The sequence below is a fragment of the Strix aluco genome, chromosome W, assembly GCF_031877795.1.
Source record: "Strix aluco isolate bStrAlu1 chromosome W, bStrAlu1.hap1, whole genome shotgun sequence".
Taxonomy (NCBI): Eukaryota; Metazoa; Chordata; class Aves; order Strigiformes; family Strigidae; genus Strix; species Strix aluco.
In genome coordinates, this window is record NC_133970.1 from 44123300 (window position 1) to 44141942 (window position 18643).

Genomic DNA, 18643 nt, shown 5'->3' on the forward strand with positions numbered 1-18643 from the left:
ATTTTTTGATGGATGAATATTAACAAATTACTGCAGTAGTAAGATTGCATGGACCATTTTTTCCCCTCTAGAGTACAAAGACGGTTAAATGACCTTTTCTTCAAATCTGAGATCTCAGTTCAACAGGCATCAGCAGATATTTACTGTGCACTTCCATATTCCTCCATTTTACCAATGCAATTTAATCAAAAAGACAAACCAAGGGGCTTCAGATAATTAATCATTCTGATATAGTGAAGTCTTCAACCATGGTCACCAAGAATTAAACACATTAAGATCAGCATGTGAAACTTATCTACCTAGACACCATTTAAACAGCAACAAAATGAAGAATTCCAACTCCACTTTAAAGTCTGGATTACATGTATTACTGGGACAAGTTGGAAGTGTTCACCAGTCCATCGCTGAAGCTGCATCTAAATTCTTCTAGCATGAGAAGTATATAAGCAAGTCTTATATCTTTGACCTGTAATCTTAAATCTTTCCAATACTACACCTTTGGAGCATTTAGCTCAACCTATTCTTTGATGTACAATAGGGGAATCTGCTGAGCATAATTATATTCTCCCTTCTGATCTAGAGGCTTTAAAACACAACAAAAAAGCCTTACACATAACTAGCTAGTTAACTTGAGACCTTTGAATCATAAATTCCTTAAAGAATTAGGACTCTGTATTAGAAAATCACCAGGCTCATGCTTAGATGTGAAGTATTTAATTTTGTTTTTTAAATCAGCATCTTCAAACATACAAACCCAATCTGACTTCTACTGAAGTCAACACAATTTACCATAAACTTCAGCAGGAACTCTGATCAGAGCCCAATGTGTCCTTCCAGTATCCTTGGCCAATGCCCAATGCCAGGCAGGAAGCATCAGTTAAGTTTTAATGAAAGGCTCAAGTGATCCAGTCAAGGAGCAAAGCTGAAGTTATTTAAATATGCTTAAAACCCATGCCAAAATGGAACTGGCAAAGTGGCCATATACCTAGCCGTTGGCAGACAGCATACCAGTGCAAGCAAGCAAGCCTTTATTAAGCAGAGTCTATATTTACATACTTTACATGTCCTAAAAATCTCCATAAATACAATGTTGCTACCTATCTGTGAAATAAATTATATAGATAAAGCATTTTTTTTAAAAAAGACATACATATATGCCACTCCCAGATTACTCTGAACAAATAATACAAAAAGTTAGGTATGCAAAGGCCTGTCTCACTCCCTTTATTGATATGTTAGTTCTCTGACATCCTAGAAGATGACAAGATAGGAAATTAACATTATTTTAGAACATAACGATACCATCGCCCCCTTAAACCCAATGTCGGAGTTCTCTGCCACTACTGACACAGATCAAGGGTCACCAGGGACATCCTGCTCTTCCTTCTGTAGTTTGCTATCATAACTCTGGTGTCCCATAAAACCTCCTTCAACTTTTGCACATTCACATATGTGTTTCACCTGGAAAATGGGATGCGTTTAACTAAAGTGAAACTCAAGGTGAAATCCTAGCAAAAACATGGCAGCAGCTTCTAATTTTCACACAAGGTAAGACTCAAATTGGAGAGACTCATCCAATTAACAGAAATTTTGAGGGAACTTGCTAAGAACCAGTGGAAGGAAACCTACTCGTGTGGGGAAGAAATGGACAGGTTAGCAACATAAACACAAGTGGGAGGTGGAAGAACCAAGTTAAGTTCTACCTTTAGCCTACTGCACACCTGAAGTGATTGAAATGTATTTGCAATTGAAACTGTGGTACATGATCAACATATTTTTATACTGTTTGAGGAGGCAGAGCAGTTCAGGACCAAAACAACAGGGTCTGCCTCAGATTGCAAATACAGCAGCCGAGGTAGTGGTGAGGTTGCACTGCAGCTTTTTGGAAGTGGCAACTACAATTCTGATTAAACAGAGGTAAACTAATCAATTTGATTAATCTAAAATATTGCTTATTTGATACTGCAAAGAGATTCCACCTTCAGATAGGTGCTGTCAAGAAGATGACATTACTATGGAACTGATGAAACAAGAAGAGGAGCCACTAAGAAAATTTAACAAAACCTTTTAAGTTTATTGGCAGCATGTGGTAAGACTGCTATAGGTAACAGATGGAGAACACATTTTGGCTCTCCCACTACCTACCAGCTCAACCCACATAAGCAATGAAGCATGAGACCCTCCAGTTTTCAGTATGGTGGGACACAATTTTGCTGTGTACGTGTCCAGCTTGGCAAAAAGCATTATTCTCCAGCAAGCCAAGGCATCATAAAAATTACATACTAAGAGGGTTGGTATACTTGTAGGCAAAGTAGTTATATCTATACTCTCTGACAGAGCTTTTCCTGCTCTGATATTAAGGCTTTCCACCACAGAAACCTATATCAAAGCCAGTGCTTTATTAGCTTAATGCTTCCTTTAGAAAGAGCATAATTTATGCTAAACAGGTTATATCCACTCTTACCCTCAACAGACAACATGCAATCAATCACAGTCATCTTTAACCTTTAACGGTGGAAAACAAGTTTTGCTTTTGACTTTTCCTTTCTAAATAAAGCATGTTATTCTTGTTTGGATTTAATTTCATTTAGCTTGATTTTGGACCTTTAAAATGTACCAAGAGCACTATAAGTTTTAGCTTTGTTCTCTGTGGTGTTTACATATTGTCCCAAGAGGTGTCATCACTTAAGTTTTGGGTTGTTTTGTTGGTTTTTGGTTGGGGTATTCTGGTGTTTGGTTTTTTTTTTGTGGGGGGGTTTTTGCTGTGGACTTTTTTTTTTTTTAAATATATATATTTATTTTAATATTCCATGTCACATAAGTCAGGAATAGCAATATTGACCAGAACACATCTCAAGACAGACTAGTAAGTCAGTCAGTCTAGACTTGAAGTAGTAGTAGTCTAGACTTGAAGCAGTAAGTCAGTCTAGACTTGAAGTGTCTTTCCATATTGAGTGAGAGCACAAGTAACTACTCCAAGTTCCATGAATCACAAGGCAATTCCATTTAGGCTGTGTGTCTTCAACTTGCTTTGAGAAAGCCTCCAAGACAGCATCCAAAACCTTACTACAGCTAAGATATACACATTCATGCCTTCACTCATACACTCAATGAATTATCTTTTAGAGAAACAGATTTACCACTGTATTTTAAATAATTCAGGTTGTCTTTTATTGTTTTTATCTTCTATATGCTTACATACCAACTGGTTAGTAGTTTGTTCCAATACCTTACATCTAGGAAAGCAATGCAATGCTGGTGGTTACTTAATATTATTCTTTCCACTCACCTACGCACCTTTAAAATATTAGTGACATTTACCTTCAAACTGTTTTAAATCTCCCCTCCCTACCACAAATTCCTTTAGATTTTGAGAACTTCTGAAGCAGCACTTCAAAACTGTGTCAGTGAGTTCCTGGAACACTTTAGAGCAAGTGTCTTCAGACTGTACCAGTTTAAATATTCCTTTCCCATTTCAGCCTGTGTTCCTCTCTCCATTGTACAAGTCACGTATCTGGTCACAACTGACCTTTCCTGTAAAGCAGTGTTAATCATTATAGCCCTCTGTTATTTGATCTCCTTTCCTTTTCAGTAATGGAATTCTGCTTTCCTTTGTTGCTATCTTCTCATACTCAATGAATCTTTTCTTTTTGCCTTCTATGTCTCTCTAGTTGTGAATTGATTTCTTCCTTAACCTTTCCAGTTTAGCACTAGTTGCTTATATATTTACCCTCAGTTGTGTAGCTACATTTCCACTTTTTGCTTTATTCTTTTTAGATCCTCAGGTACTTACAACCTGTTGCAATCATACTTGTTTCATACCATGCTTCCTCTCCTCCAACTGTAATTGTCTCATGTAGATGATCAGAAATTCAATTTCACCCAACCTTAACTGAACAAGCAAACCTGCAGAAAACTCTAACCTGCTTTACCTAGTACCACAATAAAGTTTCTCTCCATCCCAAATATGTTTCTTCATTACACACATGAACACCTAAATGATTTTGAAGTCTATGCATTTACCCAGTTCATCCCAGAGCTGCCTATACTTGTCAGTCATTGCAGTTCCTTGTTGTCTCCAAAGTGACAGACGAGGGTCAGCCATGAACTGTTCCGTTATCAACGTCAACATGCGAGCTCCATTTGAATCTCTCATCTTTAGCATCTCTCGCACCTAGGAAATGAGTCTTTTAATAAACTTGAAAAAAACCAAACCACAGTACAGACAATATGCTGCAGTGTTAAACATTCCATCTCTGTTAGATAAGAAATATAATTTATATATCTGATGTGAAATTTTGAAGTAGAAAAAAATAGTCTGCCTTCCCAATTTTAACAACAATTTTTAGTTTCAGTATCCCATTGCAATTCTGCAAACACACTTCTTCCACAAGTAATCCACAGGTGTATTATGCAAGCTACTGCAAGACCATCATTTCTACAGATTTCTCCAACGTTTTGGGGGTAGAAAGGAAGAGAAAAGCAAAGCTGCAGACAGTTGAAATGTTACTTCATATCCTTAAACCGATCTCAAGACACACCAGATTGTGTTCCATTGCATTATTAACTTGCCATCATGTTCCCAAGGCTTTGTCTTGTTTTAGACAACAGGACTATGAGTAAGGCAAGTGAACAAGTACAGACTGGCTGGGGGAATGGGGGGAAAGAAAAGACGAAAGATTTAGAGTACTCAACATACCTTTGCAAAAAGTAAATTGAGCTGCTTCCCTGATCCATGGTATCCACCCTGGGAGAGGAAGAGTTTAACCTGTTCTTGGACCTGTTCCTCATCCAAATGCCAGCAGTTTTCATCATCTATGCTAGCACCTGCTGTTGGGTCAGGAGCACCTGCAAACAGCAAGAAAAGAAATCATTATGTTCTCTATAAAGAAGAGAGGTTTGTGGGTCCAGCGGAAAGGAGTACTGCAGAGGTTTTTGGATTTGTGTATTGTCCTGTTTTGGATGTCTTGATTTTAGATTAAAGGTTCTTTAAAATAGACCTAAATTTCTCCTCAGTAGTCTTCAAAATGACAGCCTATGAAAAGGTATTTAAATAAACAACATTTTATAATAAAACATTAAAACCAAGGTGAGTTTTTTCCTCCCATCTCAGCAGCTATTCTAGAATGCTTTTACAAAGAAAATTATACTTTACATAGTATTTCAACAACTGCAATGTTAAAACCACTCTCCCCAAAACACCTGTATAATTTTTGTACCTTCAGCAATCTTGTTCAGGTTTAAGTGACTGCTAATGAGCACTGCTATTGATGACCATGAGGAAAATCACCTCAGTGCCTCTGAGCTGTGATGGCTCTGCAAAGCTAAACGACAAATAAATAAAAAAATCCCCAAACAAATACAAAGTCTTTAAGCACTAAAGGCATTTCCATCATAAATAAGTTACAGCTGTGTAAGACTGTGTTGATCTGCTCGAGGGTAGGGAGGCTCTGCAGAGAGACCTGGCCAGGCTGGAGCCATGGGCTGAGGCCAATTGTATGAGTTTCAATAAGGCCAAATGCCGGGTGCTGCCCTTGGGCCACAACAACCCCCAGCAGCGCTACAGGCTTGGGGAGGAGTGGCTGGAGAGCTGCCAGTCAGAGAGGGACCTGGGGGGGTTGATTGACAGCCGGCTGAACAGGAGCCAGCAGTGTGCCCAGGTGGCCAAGAAGGCCAATGGCATCCTGGCCTGTATCAGCACTAGCGTGGCCAGCAGGGACAGGGAAGGGATCTTCCCCCTGTACTCGGCACTGGTGAGGCCGCCCCTTGATGAGTGGGTTCAGTTTTGGGCCCCTCACTCCAAAAAGGCCATTGAATGACTCGAGCGTGTCCAGAGAAGGGTAACGGAGCTGGTGCAGGGTCTGGAGCACAGGTCTGATGGGGAGCGGCTGAGGGAACTGGGGGGGTTCAGTCTGGAGAAGAGGAGGCTGAGGGGAGACCTCATGGCCCTCTACAACTACCTGAAAGGAGGTTGCAGAGAGCTGCGGATGAGCCTCTTTAACCAAGTAATGAGTGATAAGACAAGAGGGAATGGCCTCAAGTTGCGCCAGGGAAGGTTCAGAATGGATATTAGGAAGCATTTCTTTACAGAACGGGTTATTAGGCATTGGAATGGGCTGCCCAGGGAGGTGGTGGAGTCCCCATCCCTGGAGGTGTTTAAGAGTAGGGTCAACATAGCGCTGGGGGATATGGTGTAGTTGGGATCTGTCAGTGCTGGGTTAACGGTTGGACTAGATGATCTTCAAGGTCCTTTCCAACCTAGATGATTCTGTGAGTCTGTGAAGGAGCATTTTTACATAGGCAATGTCATCAGCACAGAGTCAGTTCAGAGTAACTCTACCTGAATTAGCCTAATGCCAACTAAAGTTACTGGATTTACATCAGGCAGTACTTTGGCCACCGGTTGCTCTAACTCAAATTTTGCAGTTGAGATCAGTGATTTTCCACTTGTGACCTCTTCTAAAGGTTGATAAAACTAAAACAAGTTCTTGCACCATCTAACAATCTACATATTTCTGAAGAAGCCTGCACCTTCACTGGATATTTTTTAAAATGTATTAAACTGGAAAGGTTGAAAAGCACTTATCTAGACTGTCATGGAAAGAACTCAATGTAGTGCATCACCATACCCGATGTAAGGTATTTTAAGCATGCCCAAGACTCAAGTTAACTTGACATTTTGATTTTGGGCTTGTCACAACTGTGTAATCTCTATCTCTGTTAGGTTTTGAGAAGATGTTAAAAATTGAATCGCAGAACACAATCTATCACTTTTAAATTCCAGATCATGTTACCTCTGAAGTCAATGCTAAAAGGATAGTGGCAGTGAAGGAAAAATTACATGGTCAGATTTGTAAAAACTGGCTTTTGAAGAAGTCATGAGAACATGAAAAGCAAAGATAGCTACAACTCTTCAGATGTACAGGAACTGAAAAATGTATAGAAACATTGATTCTACTGATTTAAGCCTTTATTTCATAATTGCAGCTCTGCCATGTAGGTGAATCTTTTAAGTGGTTGCAGGGAATGCTAGAATCTTAATTCAATGAAAATACAACCAGAAGATTTAAAGGGTCAGAGAGATGTCTTGTCTACTAGTTGCTGAGAGTCAAAAAAAGTCTTCCAGCTCAGCAACTTCCTAAACTGCCTCCAACTTCAGAGCCTATAGCTGTGAATGCTGCACTGCTGTCCATATATATATATATTTAGATTAATAAGAAATTGTGTCTTTGAAAGTGTGAAAGAACTCTCCTGCCTTCCACAGGAACCATAAGAGTGTCTCAGAAGACAGGAATCAAGCCCAAGATAGTACAAAAACCAAGGAATGAAAAACTTCCTCTTCTGTGAGCGCTTCCATCTTTACTATGTAAGTTTTAAGAGGCTTTCAATTCAGCCAATTACATGAAACACATGCCGATAATTCTTCAGTTTCAAAGAATGAGATAAAAGGGAAATCAAGCCACATGAGAACAAGCAGTGCAGCTGTTGAACAGATCCAGGTTTGCAGCATCACCTTGCAAATAGTTTAAATATTTCATTGCTCTAAAACACAGAGAAAAAACCTGTGAAAAGGAACTATATAAAAGCACCGATATACAAAACACACATATTTATCCCTTACTTCAATGGAGATTTATCTTTAAATAATCCTGGTATGGCTACTTTTAAGTCGTATTAAAAATAGCCTAAGATTCCTCAGCTAAGCTTCCCATTTAGGGAAAAAACAAAATTCCTTCCATAACTGTTTACATTTTATCAAAAGCTCACCAGTCATTTTGTGCTAGAAGGTTAAATTTCAACACAGCTACCGCAGATTCTTTAAACAGGAACAAGGGTGCCTGCTGCCCCATGCCAGCAGCACTGCCCCCACCAAGGCTTCTTCTCCCAGCACAATCCCAAATATACTTTCCCCAGGTGCTCAGCATTGCTGTACTTACATCAGCATTATTTTCATGACACTGGGTTAGAAGACTATAAAAGCTGAAGACATCAAGCCGAGGGTCTGAGCTCTACAATGCTATTTAGCGCAGTACTACAGATACTTCTGACTGAAAGGGCTCACACAAAGTAATTTCTGATTAAGTCTAAACTGTGATGCATGAAAGTTTTGCTTGTGTTTGTTTCCCAAGGACTCCTCAACTGTTTTCCCTCAGCCTCTTTGTCTGTCCAGACAAAAGTAAAACGCTCCCTATATCCCACTGATAGCAGCCTCAAAGCCTTCAGCGAGCACTTGGGCAAACTAAGATAAGGGGAACTCGAACAAAAGGACACAGAGATACAATCCAGGGAGGATGATCTCGCCGATTTAGGAAGAAGACACCTGGACTTTACCTCACAGCGCATGCCCTGGAAAGAGCGGACACCGTGAAGAAGACCACGTACTTCTTCCCTTGACCACCGAAGACCCTTACTCTATTTTTACTACGCATGCTCGGACTATGTAAATGAGTTCTGGGAACTCATTATCATAAGACACCCCTTTCCAGGAAATCTAATGAATATGTATGATTTGTGTGTATGTAAACTGATGTCCCTTGCTAGTTCTTGGGAGCCCTTATGGTGAAGAATCCCCAGGGTGACCCCAGTGCTGCTGGATTCTGACTGTTGAGTTAATTTCTTTGTTTCATGACTCAGAGCAATATTTCTTCACAAGATTGTATATAGGCTACACTCAGCATGATCAAAATTTTTTAATCGGGATGTATAAAGAAATTCTAGTATACATGTAACCAGCACCAGCTATGGTTGTAATTCACTGATCTTTCAACACCACTGACATTCTTCAGCAATAGCCATGGACTAACAAGGCATGGAGATGGGCGTGTCTGATCAGGCATAAGTCCAAACATCCTTCACAACCCTGGTAGCAGCTGGGCCTCCTGGCTGTGCTGCCAAGGAAGCCTTAGCTCCCACTGCCCACATCACTCTTGTTTTGGGGTTGAGACATGACCGTCTTCACATCTCTCAACCAGGCATTTTTCAAGATCACTACATTCACTTACAGTCAGGTGAACGCTGATTGATCTAGTCTGCTTCCTCTCCCACTAGCACACACATCACTCTTGAGCAACAGACAGGATTTCTACACTGCCACTTCTCTTCTGAATACATAGGATCAAGTGAGTAGACAAGAAACTATCTGAACAAGCAACAGGACTGCAGGAGGGAGCTGCCTTAGGAGCTGCGAAATGAAGCCCTAGCAATAGCTGGCAAGAAGGCTCAGGCTCAACACCAGGTAGATCTGAAGGGTCAACCCAAAGGCGGCGGCTTCAATTGGGGTGCAGTGTGGCCCCAAACAGGCACTGCAAGACTTTGGCAAGATGGACAGTTTGGCTGCGGAGAGGAACATGGGCAGCCTTGAATTTAATCTCTGCAACGCAGTTTGGTACCAAGACCAAACCCTTTCCCTACTTGTAAACTGGGGATAAGTATTACTTATATGCTTTAGAGGGGTGTCATGAGGATAAATTAGCTCCCATTTGAACTATGAAAGTAAAAAACACAGTATAATTATACTAAATATTAAAACCTGTAATTAAACTGTGTCAGTGTAGACACTAACGTATTAATCTCCCTTCCTCCAACCTTTGGCTTTGATAACTTCTGTCATCACTGATCTTTGAAATAGGTTTTACATCATGTACAATAAATAAAGTATTTATACTCAGCATATCAATATGGCCATATGTACTTACTCATACTCTTTTACTAAAATTACTAAATTGCAGGAATACTGTGAACAATTGTTTGTAACACTGAACACCCAAATAAAATTTGAAAACAGGGTAACAGCCTTTTATATTTATAGTCATAACAGGTTACATGTTAAATATAATCAACTCCCAAGTTCTAAGAAGCAACAGCATTTAAAAAAATTAAACACTTTGATCATTTACGTAGCAATTTTAAAAACAACTACTTTCAAAATGAGCAACTGCATTCAACAACTGGAGTCATACATGGAGAACTTAACCTCGAAAAGTAAATAGAAGCAAAGCAAGGGGCTTTGACTGAAATAGGCTAAGAATAGTCTATGCTGCAAACTACTCAGGAGCAGATCAACAGTAAATTTTGGTTAAAATAACAACGAAATGTAGCATCTTCCAGGTAAACTGCTTCCTGGTCCTTATTTCTTAAGTATCACAAAAGTTCTTTTAATCTTCAAATGAAACCATGCCAAATTACCCACTCAGCCATACTGAATTTTTTGAACTTCATTTTATAAAAATCTTATTAATTTAAATAATAAACTGTAGATTAGTTAATTCCTATTAAATGTCATCCCATGGCATCATTAAGGAGAAGAAGATATGGAAAAAACAATTACAAATAAAAAGCATGAGTACTATGCAAAAATTGAATGGTCCCAGCTAGAAACCAATACTACTGTATGCTGATTCACAACAGAATAGCAATTGATTTTATAAACTTAGTGTGCTCAAAATTATTCTAAACAGCAATTATATAGAAAAAAATCATAAAATTAATGATTCAAAAATATTATGCCTTTGATTCCCCAAATGTTTCAAAGTTTAGAAATAAGTCATTTCATCTTGTATTTAATTAGAGAACTCTTGGTGAAATGTAACACCTGTTCAGCAGTGCACAGCATCAAAAAAACCCAGCAACTGCTGTGAAGAAGCAAGTGCTAATAACAGAAAATGTAAAGACAGGACAGGTGTGCTGGTTTTGACTGGGATAGAGTTAATTTTCTTTGTAGTAGCTAATATGGGGCTATGGTTTGGATTTGTGCTGAAAACAGTGTTGATAACACAGGGATGTTTTAGTTACTGCTGAGCAGTGCTTACACACAGTCAAGGCCTTTTCTGCCTCTCACCCCCACCCCACCATGGAGTAGGGTGGGGGTGTGCAAGAAGTTGGGAGGGGACGCAGCTGGGACAGCTGACCCCAACTGACCAAAGGGATATTTCATGCCATAGGACATCATACTCAGCATGTAAAGCTGGGAGAAGAAGGAGGAAGGGGGGATGTTTGCAGTGATGGCGTTTGTCTTCCCAAGTAACTGTCACACGTGATGGAGCCCTGGAGATGGCTGAACACCTGCCTGCCAATGGGAAGTGGTGAATGAATTCCTTGTTTTGCTTTGCTTGCATGCACGGCTTTTGCTTTACCTATTAAACTGTCTTTATCTCAACCCATGAGTTTTCTCACTTTTACCCTTCCAATTTCCTCCCCCATCCCATTGCGGGGAGAGTGAGCAAGCAGCTTTGTGGTGCTTAGGTGCTGGCTGGGGTTAAACCATGACAACATGCTACACTAAGTTGCTGAGGAAAGTTAACAAACCCCCAACAAATTTTTAACATCCAAAAAATTATTTCCCTTCCATGTGCACATACAGCAAAATGCATAAACTTATCTGCTGACAGTATCTAATACCTTGTACTAATCATCCATGCCTCAGAAACATTATACAGCAATAAGTTTCAAAGTCTACTTGCGTGTTGCAGATAAAAGAACTTCCTTATTAGTGTAGACTAGCATGCAGTATTTTCATTTATTTTTACAATCCATGTCTCAAACCAAAATCTCACTATTTATTTGCTATATAACAAGTTTTATTTTAATGTTTAATGTATCTGCAAAAAAGCTTTCCTAAAAATCTGAATTTCTTAAAATATTTTTTCATATTATTTTGCAGTGTCTTGGGTTTGTGTGTGGTGGGGTTTTTTTGGTAGTGGGGGAGGGGCTATAGGGGTGGCCCCTGTGAGAACCTTCTCGAAGCTCCCCCAGCTCCAAGTCAGACCCGCCTCTGGCCAAGGCTGAGCCAATTAGTGATGGTGGCTGCACCTCTGTGATAACATGTTTAAGAAGAGGAACCTGAGAGGAGGAGTGGGAGTTGTGAGGAGTTGTAAGGACACCTATGGAAACACTGAGGTCAGTTGAAGAAAGGAGGAGGAAGTGGGGGAGGTGCACTGTAGCAGAGACTCCCCTGCAGCCCATGGCGAGAGGGCAGGCTGTGCCCCTGCAGCCCATGGAGGTCACCAGTGGAGCAGATGCCCACACTGGAGCAGGGGGCTGTGCCTGAGGAAGGCTGGGACTCTGAGGGGAGCCCGTGCTGTTGTAGTTCAGTGCTGGGAGGATGGCAACCTGCGGAATGGAACCACACCAGAGCAGGGGGCTGTGCCCAAAGAAGGCCAGGACTCTGTGGGAAGCCTGCACTGGAGCAGTCTGTTGCTGGGATGACTGCAGCCCGCAGAAGGGACCCACACTAGAGCAGTTTGTGAAGAGCTGCAGCCTGTGGGAAGGACTCACTTGAGAGACGTTCCTGGAGGACTGTCTCCTGTGAGAGGGACCCTACGCTGGAACAGGGGAGGAGTGTGAGGAGTCCTCCCCCTGAGGAGGAAGAAGCGGCAGAAACAATGTGTGATGAACTGACCACAACCCCCATCCCCTGCCCCCTGCGCTGCTCACGGGGAGGAGGGAGAGAAATTGGGAGCAAAGCTGAGCCTGGGAAGAAGGGAGGGGTGGGGGGAAGGTGTTTTTTTTAAGATGTGGTTGTATTTCTCACTGTTCTACCCTGTTTGATTGTTAAATTAAGTGGTTGTGGGTGGTGTTCAAATTAAATTGATGTTCTTTTTTTTTTTTTTCCCAATCGAGTCTGTCTTTTGACCATGACTGTAACGGGTAAGTCATCTCTCCCTGTCCTTACCTCAATTCCTGAACTTTTTGATTTATATTCTCCTTCACATTCCTGAGGTGGAATGGGTGAGTGAGCAGCTGTGTTGTGCTCAGTTGCCCTCTGGGCTCAAACCACGACATGCAGCTATGAATCTTTCATTTCTTTTTACATTGTAGTTCTTATTTACCTCTACTTGGGTTTCTGAAATTTATCTAGTTTTGACTAGCCTTGTTGTTACTTCCTTCTCTGTACCGGGTCTGCCTGAGCCGGAATTGGTTTTCCCCTGTAGCAGCCCCCATGGTGCTGTGTTTGATGTTGGGAGCTGGTAGGGTGTTGATAGCACACTGGTGGTGTGGCTACTGCTGAGTGGTGCTTACACAGCACCAAGGCTCTTTCCGACATTTCCCCCCCCCACAGTGGGACGGGGTGGGCAAGGTCTTGGGAGGGGACACAACCAGGACAGCTGACCCCAACTGACCAAAGGGATATTCCAGACCATCTGACGGCTGCTCAGTATAAAGCTGGGAGAAAGGAGGAAGGGGGTGGGGGTCACCCTTGGCCCTCCGAGGCAACCCCTCCGCGTATGGGAGCCCTGCTTCCTGAGAAGGCCCGACATCGCCTGTTCATGGGAAGTAGAGAATAAATCTGTTTGCTTTTTTTTGCTTCCGCGCGCGGACCTTTGCTTCGCTTTGCTTATATTAAAACTGCTTTTGTTTTACCCACAACGGTTGGGGTTTTTTTCCTATCTTATTTTCTTTCCCCTGTTGAGAAAAAAAAGGGGAAGGGGGGGAAGTGATAGAGCGACTTGGTAGGTACCTGGCATTTAGCCAAGGTCAAACCACCACATTCTCAAATCCAGTTCACTGAACGACTCTCATACTAAACACTGGAACACTACTTTTTTCCTTCTTGAAGGGAAACCCACCTGCCATTGCCTATGTTATTCTCTAGCACCTAATTTCTCAATCAATTTTATTAGTTTAAGCAGGGCCATATGAAAGTTTCCATCATTTTTTTACTATAATTTGCCATATTTAACATTAAATGTTTCCTTTTCTAGTAGATTGGCAATACATTGTATTCTGTTTTTCAGTCCTGCCCCACCCTACCCTACAGTTTCCTACTAAAACCACCGTCATTTCAGCTAACTACAGCAGGTTTAGATTAACACATATTCATTGGTATCTCTGGATTGACCTTTGGAATTTACAATATAGGAACAGCACTAGATATTCTGAAACTTTTTTTTAAAGAAAATCTGAATTTTTTTGATCGATATTCTCAAATGCCTCCACCAGCACTCCTAATATACATTAGAGATTAACATTAGCAGAGGATGTATCTAGATCTGCCTGGTGTCACAAACTGTTCAGAAACAAGAAACTGTTTGTAAAGAGGATGTCTCAAACAACTCGAGTGGGACGCCCTGTGGGGGGAAGCAGAGCAAGCTCTGCAGAGGTGGGGTGGTGGGCTGTTTCTCTCCCCCTCCCTCCTGTTGTTGCCCAGAGACAGAACTTGCCTAACTGTGCAGGTACAAGCCAGAGAAAATGAGAACCTTCTGGAAAAACCTACTGCGCATGCATAAGAAAGACTATATAAAGTCAACATCCCACGTGTGTCTTTGTCGACCCACCACCTACTGACCAAGCTGGGTACTCTGCAATAACATGGGATCCAAGGGTGGTGATTCCCCTTTTCCTATCCCCTCCTCCTCTCCTTTTCTTTCCTCTTTCTGCTCTCTCTCTCTTTCTTACATATATTCATGTGTATAAGTTTTGTAGGAGTTGAATTGCCATCAGTTGATCGTTGACAGGTTATTAGGAAAATAGTCTCATTGCCAAAGTGCCTTTATTCATTCCTGGACAGTTATCAGTTGATTGTTGCCAAATTGTTTCCATTCACTTACTAAAGTGGTCAGTTAATAAAGTCACTAGTACAACTGTTCCTCTGAGTCACTGTGGTGACTCGCCCGCCCTGCGGCTCTGCTGAGCACAGACCAGCTCTTCCACCAGCACACAGGATCTCGGGGAATTCAAAAGATTCACCCCCTCGTAACCCACCGCGTGGGACGAGACACCTGGAAAAACAGAGAAACAACTACCCAGGCACTTCTGCTTCTGAGAAGACAAATGTACATAAATGCCTTTCTCCCAGTTCTTCCCTGTTAAATTTGAGTTCACAGAATTTCACAGAATCATCTAGGTTGGAAAAGACCTTGAAGATCATCTAGTCCAACCGTTAACCCAGCACTGACAGTTCCCAACTACACCATATCCCTAAGTGCTATGTCAACCCTACTCTTGAACACCTCCAGGGATGGGGACTCCACCACCTCCCTGGGCAGCCCATTCCAACGCCCAACAACCCCTTATGGAAGGAAATGCTTCCTAATATCTAGCGTAAACCTTCCCTGGCGCAACTTGAGGCCATTCCCTCTTGTCCTATCACTTATTACTTGGTTAAAGAGACTCATCCCCAGCTCTCTGCAACCTCCTTTCAGAGAGTTGTAGAGGGCGATGAGGTCTCCCCTCAGCCTCCTCTTCTCCAGAAGTTCACCTGCATGTAGTTTATTGCAAATCCTCTCTGCATGTATCTAATCAGAGAATGGGAGAAAAGTGTGGAGATATCCATATGGTTTTCTAAAAAGAGATAACAGCAGCACTAAACACTCAGGAAAGAAACAGTACACCTTAAAAGGAAAAAATTAAATTGGTTTACTAGGCTATCCTTACACCAGTAAAAGGCAGACCCTTTTTCAAAATGCACATGACAAATCAATGCTAATATGATATTAATATGCAAACAGACCTCTCCTCCAATCTTGCAGTTACTTTCCTATTTCCACTCAAACTCTCAGGAATGTAGTTTGATCTTGCAACCAATTTCTTTAAGTTTTATATCTGTAAGGGAAAGAATGTTGTTTTCGCATAATAAGCCTGATGGGAAGGGCAGGAGTGATTCACCAAAGCAATCAACAAGAGCAATTCACAACCATTGAAATCCCTGGCCTAGGGCTAGAAGGCAAGTGGTCTTTTTGTCAACTGTGATGACCCAGTACTTGGAACTGGCTTTAGAGGGATGCAGATACCGAAAGACTTGGGGAACCTGAATTTCGAACTTTTCCATCTTAGTACGCTTGCGTGATGAGCTCATGCATATTAACTTCTCCGCCCTGGAGAAAGCCAAGGTTCATTTCCATGAACATGCGATGTATGAACACATACATGAAGGGGCGTATCGGTAGGCGGTTCGGGAAGTCTGTACACCCTGTAGTACTCAGCCAATGAGGAATCAGGGGAGGGAACTGGCGGTTGGGAGAAAGGGATATAAACCATTGCATGATGGCTGGTAGGCGCGTCCACTTGATGGGGGCGCCCGGTCTTGCAAGAACGTAATAAAGAGTGCTTCACACCGCATCCTGTCTGAGCCGCTGATAATTGGCAACTGAGCGTTTCTCACAATATCTAAGAGAAGACAGATTCAAAGCTGGCAAATGCAGCTGATAATCTGTCATCCTGACTGTTCTCTTCTCAGCCTTACACACCTGCCAGCTTCCTCCACTATGATGGTACAAGTTAACAGGGGGGAGAAAAGCCTCAGCTAAGCAGGATCCAAATCTACATCTAGCTTTCTGAGTCAGCATCCCCAAATTGAAACCCAGTGTGAAGCCAACAGTTATGCAGCACAGACTTCAGGGTATCGGTATGAATACCTACTATTGTCTTCAGTACAGAAGATCAGACCACACAGATTAGACAGATCTCCAGTTTTGAAATCATCAGGAACATGTACAGCTGTAGCACTGTCACATGAAAAAATATCAGAACACAACAAATCTCCTGAAATGCAAGAGGTGCTTTTGTGCCTTAAAAACATGCAAAACCCTCTTGTAATATAATCACCACCAAGTGAAAATTATCATGGCAATTACAGAGAGGGTTTCCAATAAATCACTGCTCTCCTGAAGAAGTTAGTGAATAGACAACACATTCCTGCGCTTCTAACAGCATCCCCTTATTTTTTTCCTGCAGTGAGGCTCAGTCATGAAGTAAGAAAGGATATTCCATCACTTGTATCCACTGAGAAATTTAAAAGGATTTGTCATTTCAAAATCCATATCATCAGTGGTAAGTCACTTCACTAGTTCTCCCAGTAACCTCCTTCACAAAGGAAGGTGGCTAAAGCCAGTCATCGAATGCTGCATAAGACAGAATTTTGAGCCAGTAAACAATTATCCAACTCACCTTTTGTGAAAGGAAAGTACTGCAGTTATTCTATCTCCCTAGCCAGCTCATAATCAAGTCAACAAGACTGCTGTGGTCAGAGATCTTCAAAGCCCTGGATCATTCTTATGTAACAATAAGCAGTATTCAACAGCTGATTTCTTTTGCCTATTGCTAGAAATATATGAAAACCAGAACTAATACAGCCATCATAAGAGAAAAAAAAAATTGAATTTTTATATAGAACAACCCTGAAATTAAAACACCTCTAGGTAACATTGAAGAGAAGTTCCTCATCCAACTCCAGATTCAGGACTTACCTTTAATCAAAGCTGTTTCTGTGCCAGGTCTCCTCTTACTTTTGTAAGCAAGTTTTTGTAAGTTTTTCCTCTTACTTACCTGTGCCTTCAAGCAGTGTTCAATATAATTCTTCTTCAAACATTGGTTTAGTGAGGTTAAATTTTTCAAAGCAAGAGAGGTCTACAAGACAGTTTTGTATTACAAACTGAACGCCTGCAGCATAGGAGATATGACAGAGTGAATAGTGATCTTATGTTTGGCCACCTATGCTATTATAACCAGGGCTAGATTTTTTCTGGTTAACTTTTTCATTTCTAATGTAAGGAATTTGATTAAAGATCAACAGAATTACAGTATGAATCCCAGAAGAACGCTCACTTGCTATATAATCAGAAGAACGAACTTTTTCCTTAAAAGAATCTTGCAATTTTTAACATTGTAAACATATCTTTAAAAAAAAAAAAAACAAAACAAAAAAAACAGACCATGGTTCCATGGGAGTCTGAGAGGAAAATCAAGAGACTAGATCCTCTTTTGTAACCCAGCTTTCTTTAGTAATAGCAGTTTATTTTCTTGTGCTACCTGGATTTTCTACTGCAGTTTTTAGTATTTTATTAAGAAATACCAACAGTCAATAAAGACATACTGCCATCTCTTACTAGGAAAACAGCAACATGTAAAAGACATACATTTTAGTTTTGTAGATATTTTTTAAACTACCCTACTCAAACTCATTGTGAAATTTCATAACTGATCAACAACTTAAGTTTTTTGTTTCCTATTCTTTTTGCTATTTGGGCTGTGATATAAGCATTAAATCTCTTCCTAAAAACTAATGAGTAAAGAGATATTTTGACAATAGCTGACAATGTTGATGAAGTTTAAGCACTCTCTGCAATACCCTTTCTGATTTCTCCTCTTACATTAGCCATAGTATAGCTAATATAGCCATTATAGCCATCATATATCCTTCCTTTCCCACCCTTGCCTTCCCCTTTTCTAATTGCCCTTGACTGTTTTAGTCTTCTCTGCACCGCTCTCATTCTCACCATAATTCTTCCTTCCCCCTAATTCCTTACATTCAGGCTACTACCAACTCTCATGTGATGCATGCCTTCAGTTTACAACATCTGAGCATCTTTCTCTATTGCTTAATGTCCCACATCTGCTTTAGCTTCCCCTTCCACTGCCATCAGGCAGCTCTGCAAACCACCTTCTCATTATGTCCCACAACAACTAGAGCAATCGCCATGCCTCTAGCCACATCCCCATAGCCCTCAAAGCCAAAGAACAGCACTGCTCCTGAAATTCACTTTTGCAGCACCACCTGCCTAGGCCTGCTAGGGTCACCAGAACTTAAGGAGAGGGGCTAGGCTGCAGATGAGCCCCATTATCAAAAAGAGTCCCTTCTTTTGTTTCTTAGATACAGAGTAGGTGGAACGTGTCTTTTTCTCTTTTCCAAAAAGTATTACTTACTAAA

At 41.1% G+C, this 18643-nt stretch overlaps 1 protein-coding gene across 4 annotated transcripts in view; it reads right to left on the bottom strand.

The window, feature by feature from the left end:
- The window catches only part of LOC141917765 (zinc finger SWIM domain-containing protein 6), a 188536-nt gene that overhangs the window by 52626 nt on the left and 117267 nt on the right, over window positions 1–18643 (bottom strand). For all 4 annotated transcript variants that reach the window (XM_074811210.1, XM_074811209.1, XM_074811208.1 and 1 more), the window contains 2 exons: window positions 4700–4848; window positions 4024–4174 (listed from right to left, as the gene is read on the bottom strand). In XM_074811210.1, coding sequence (XP_074667311.1) covers window positions 4024–4174; window positions 4700–4848 — 300 coding nt within the window. The remainder of the gene's footprint in view (window positions 1–4023; window positions 4175–4699; window positions 4849–18643) is intronic.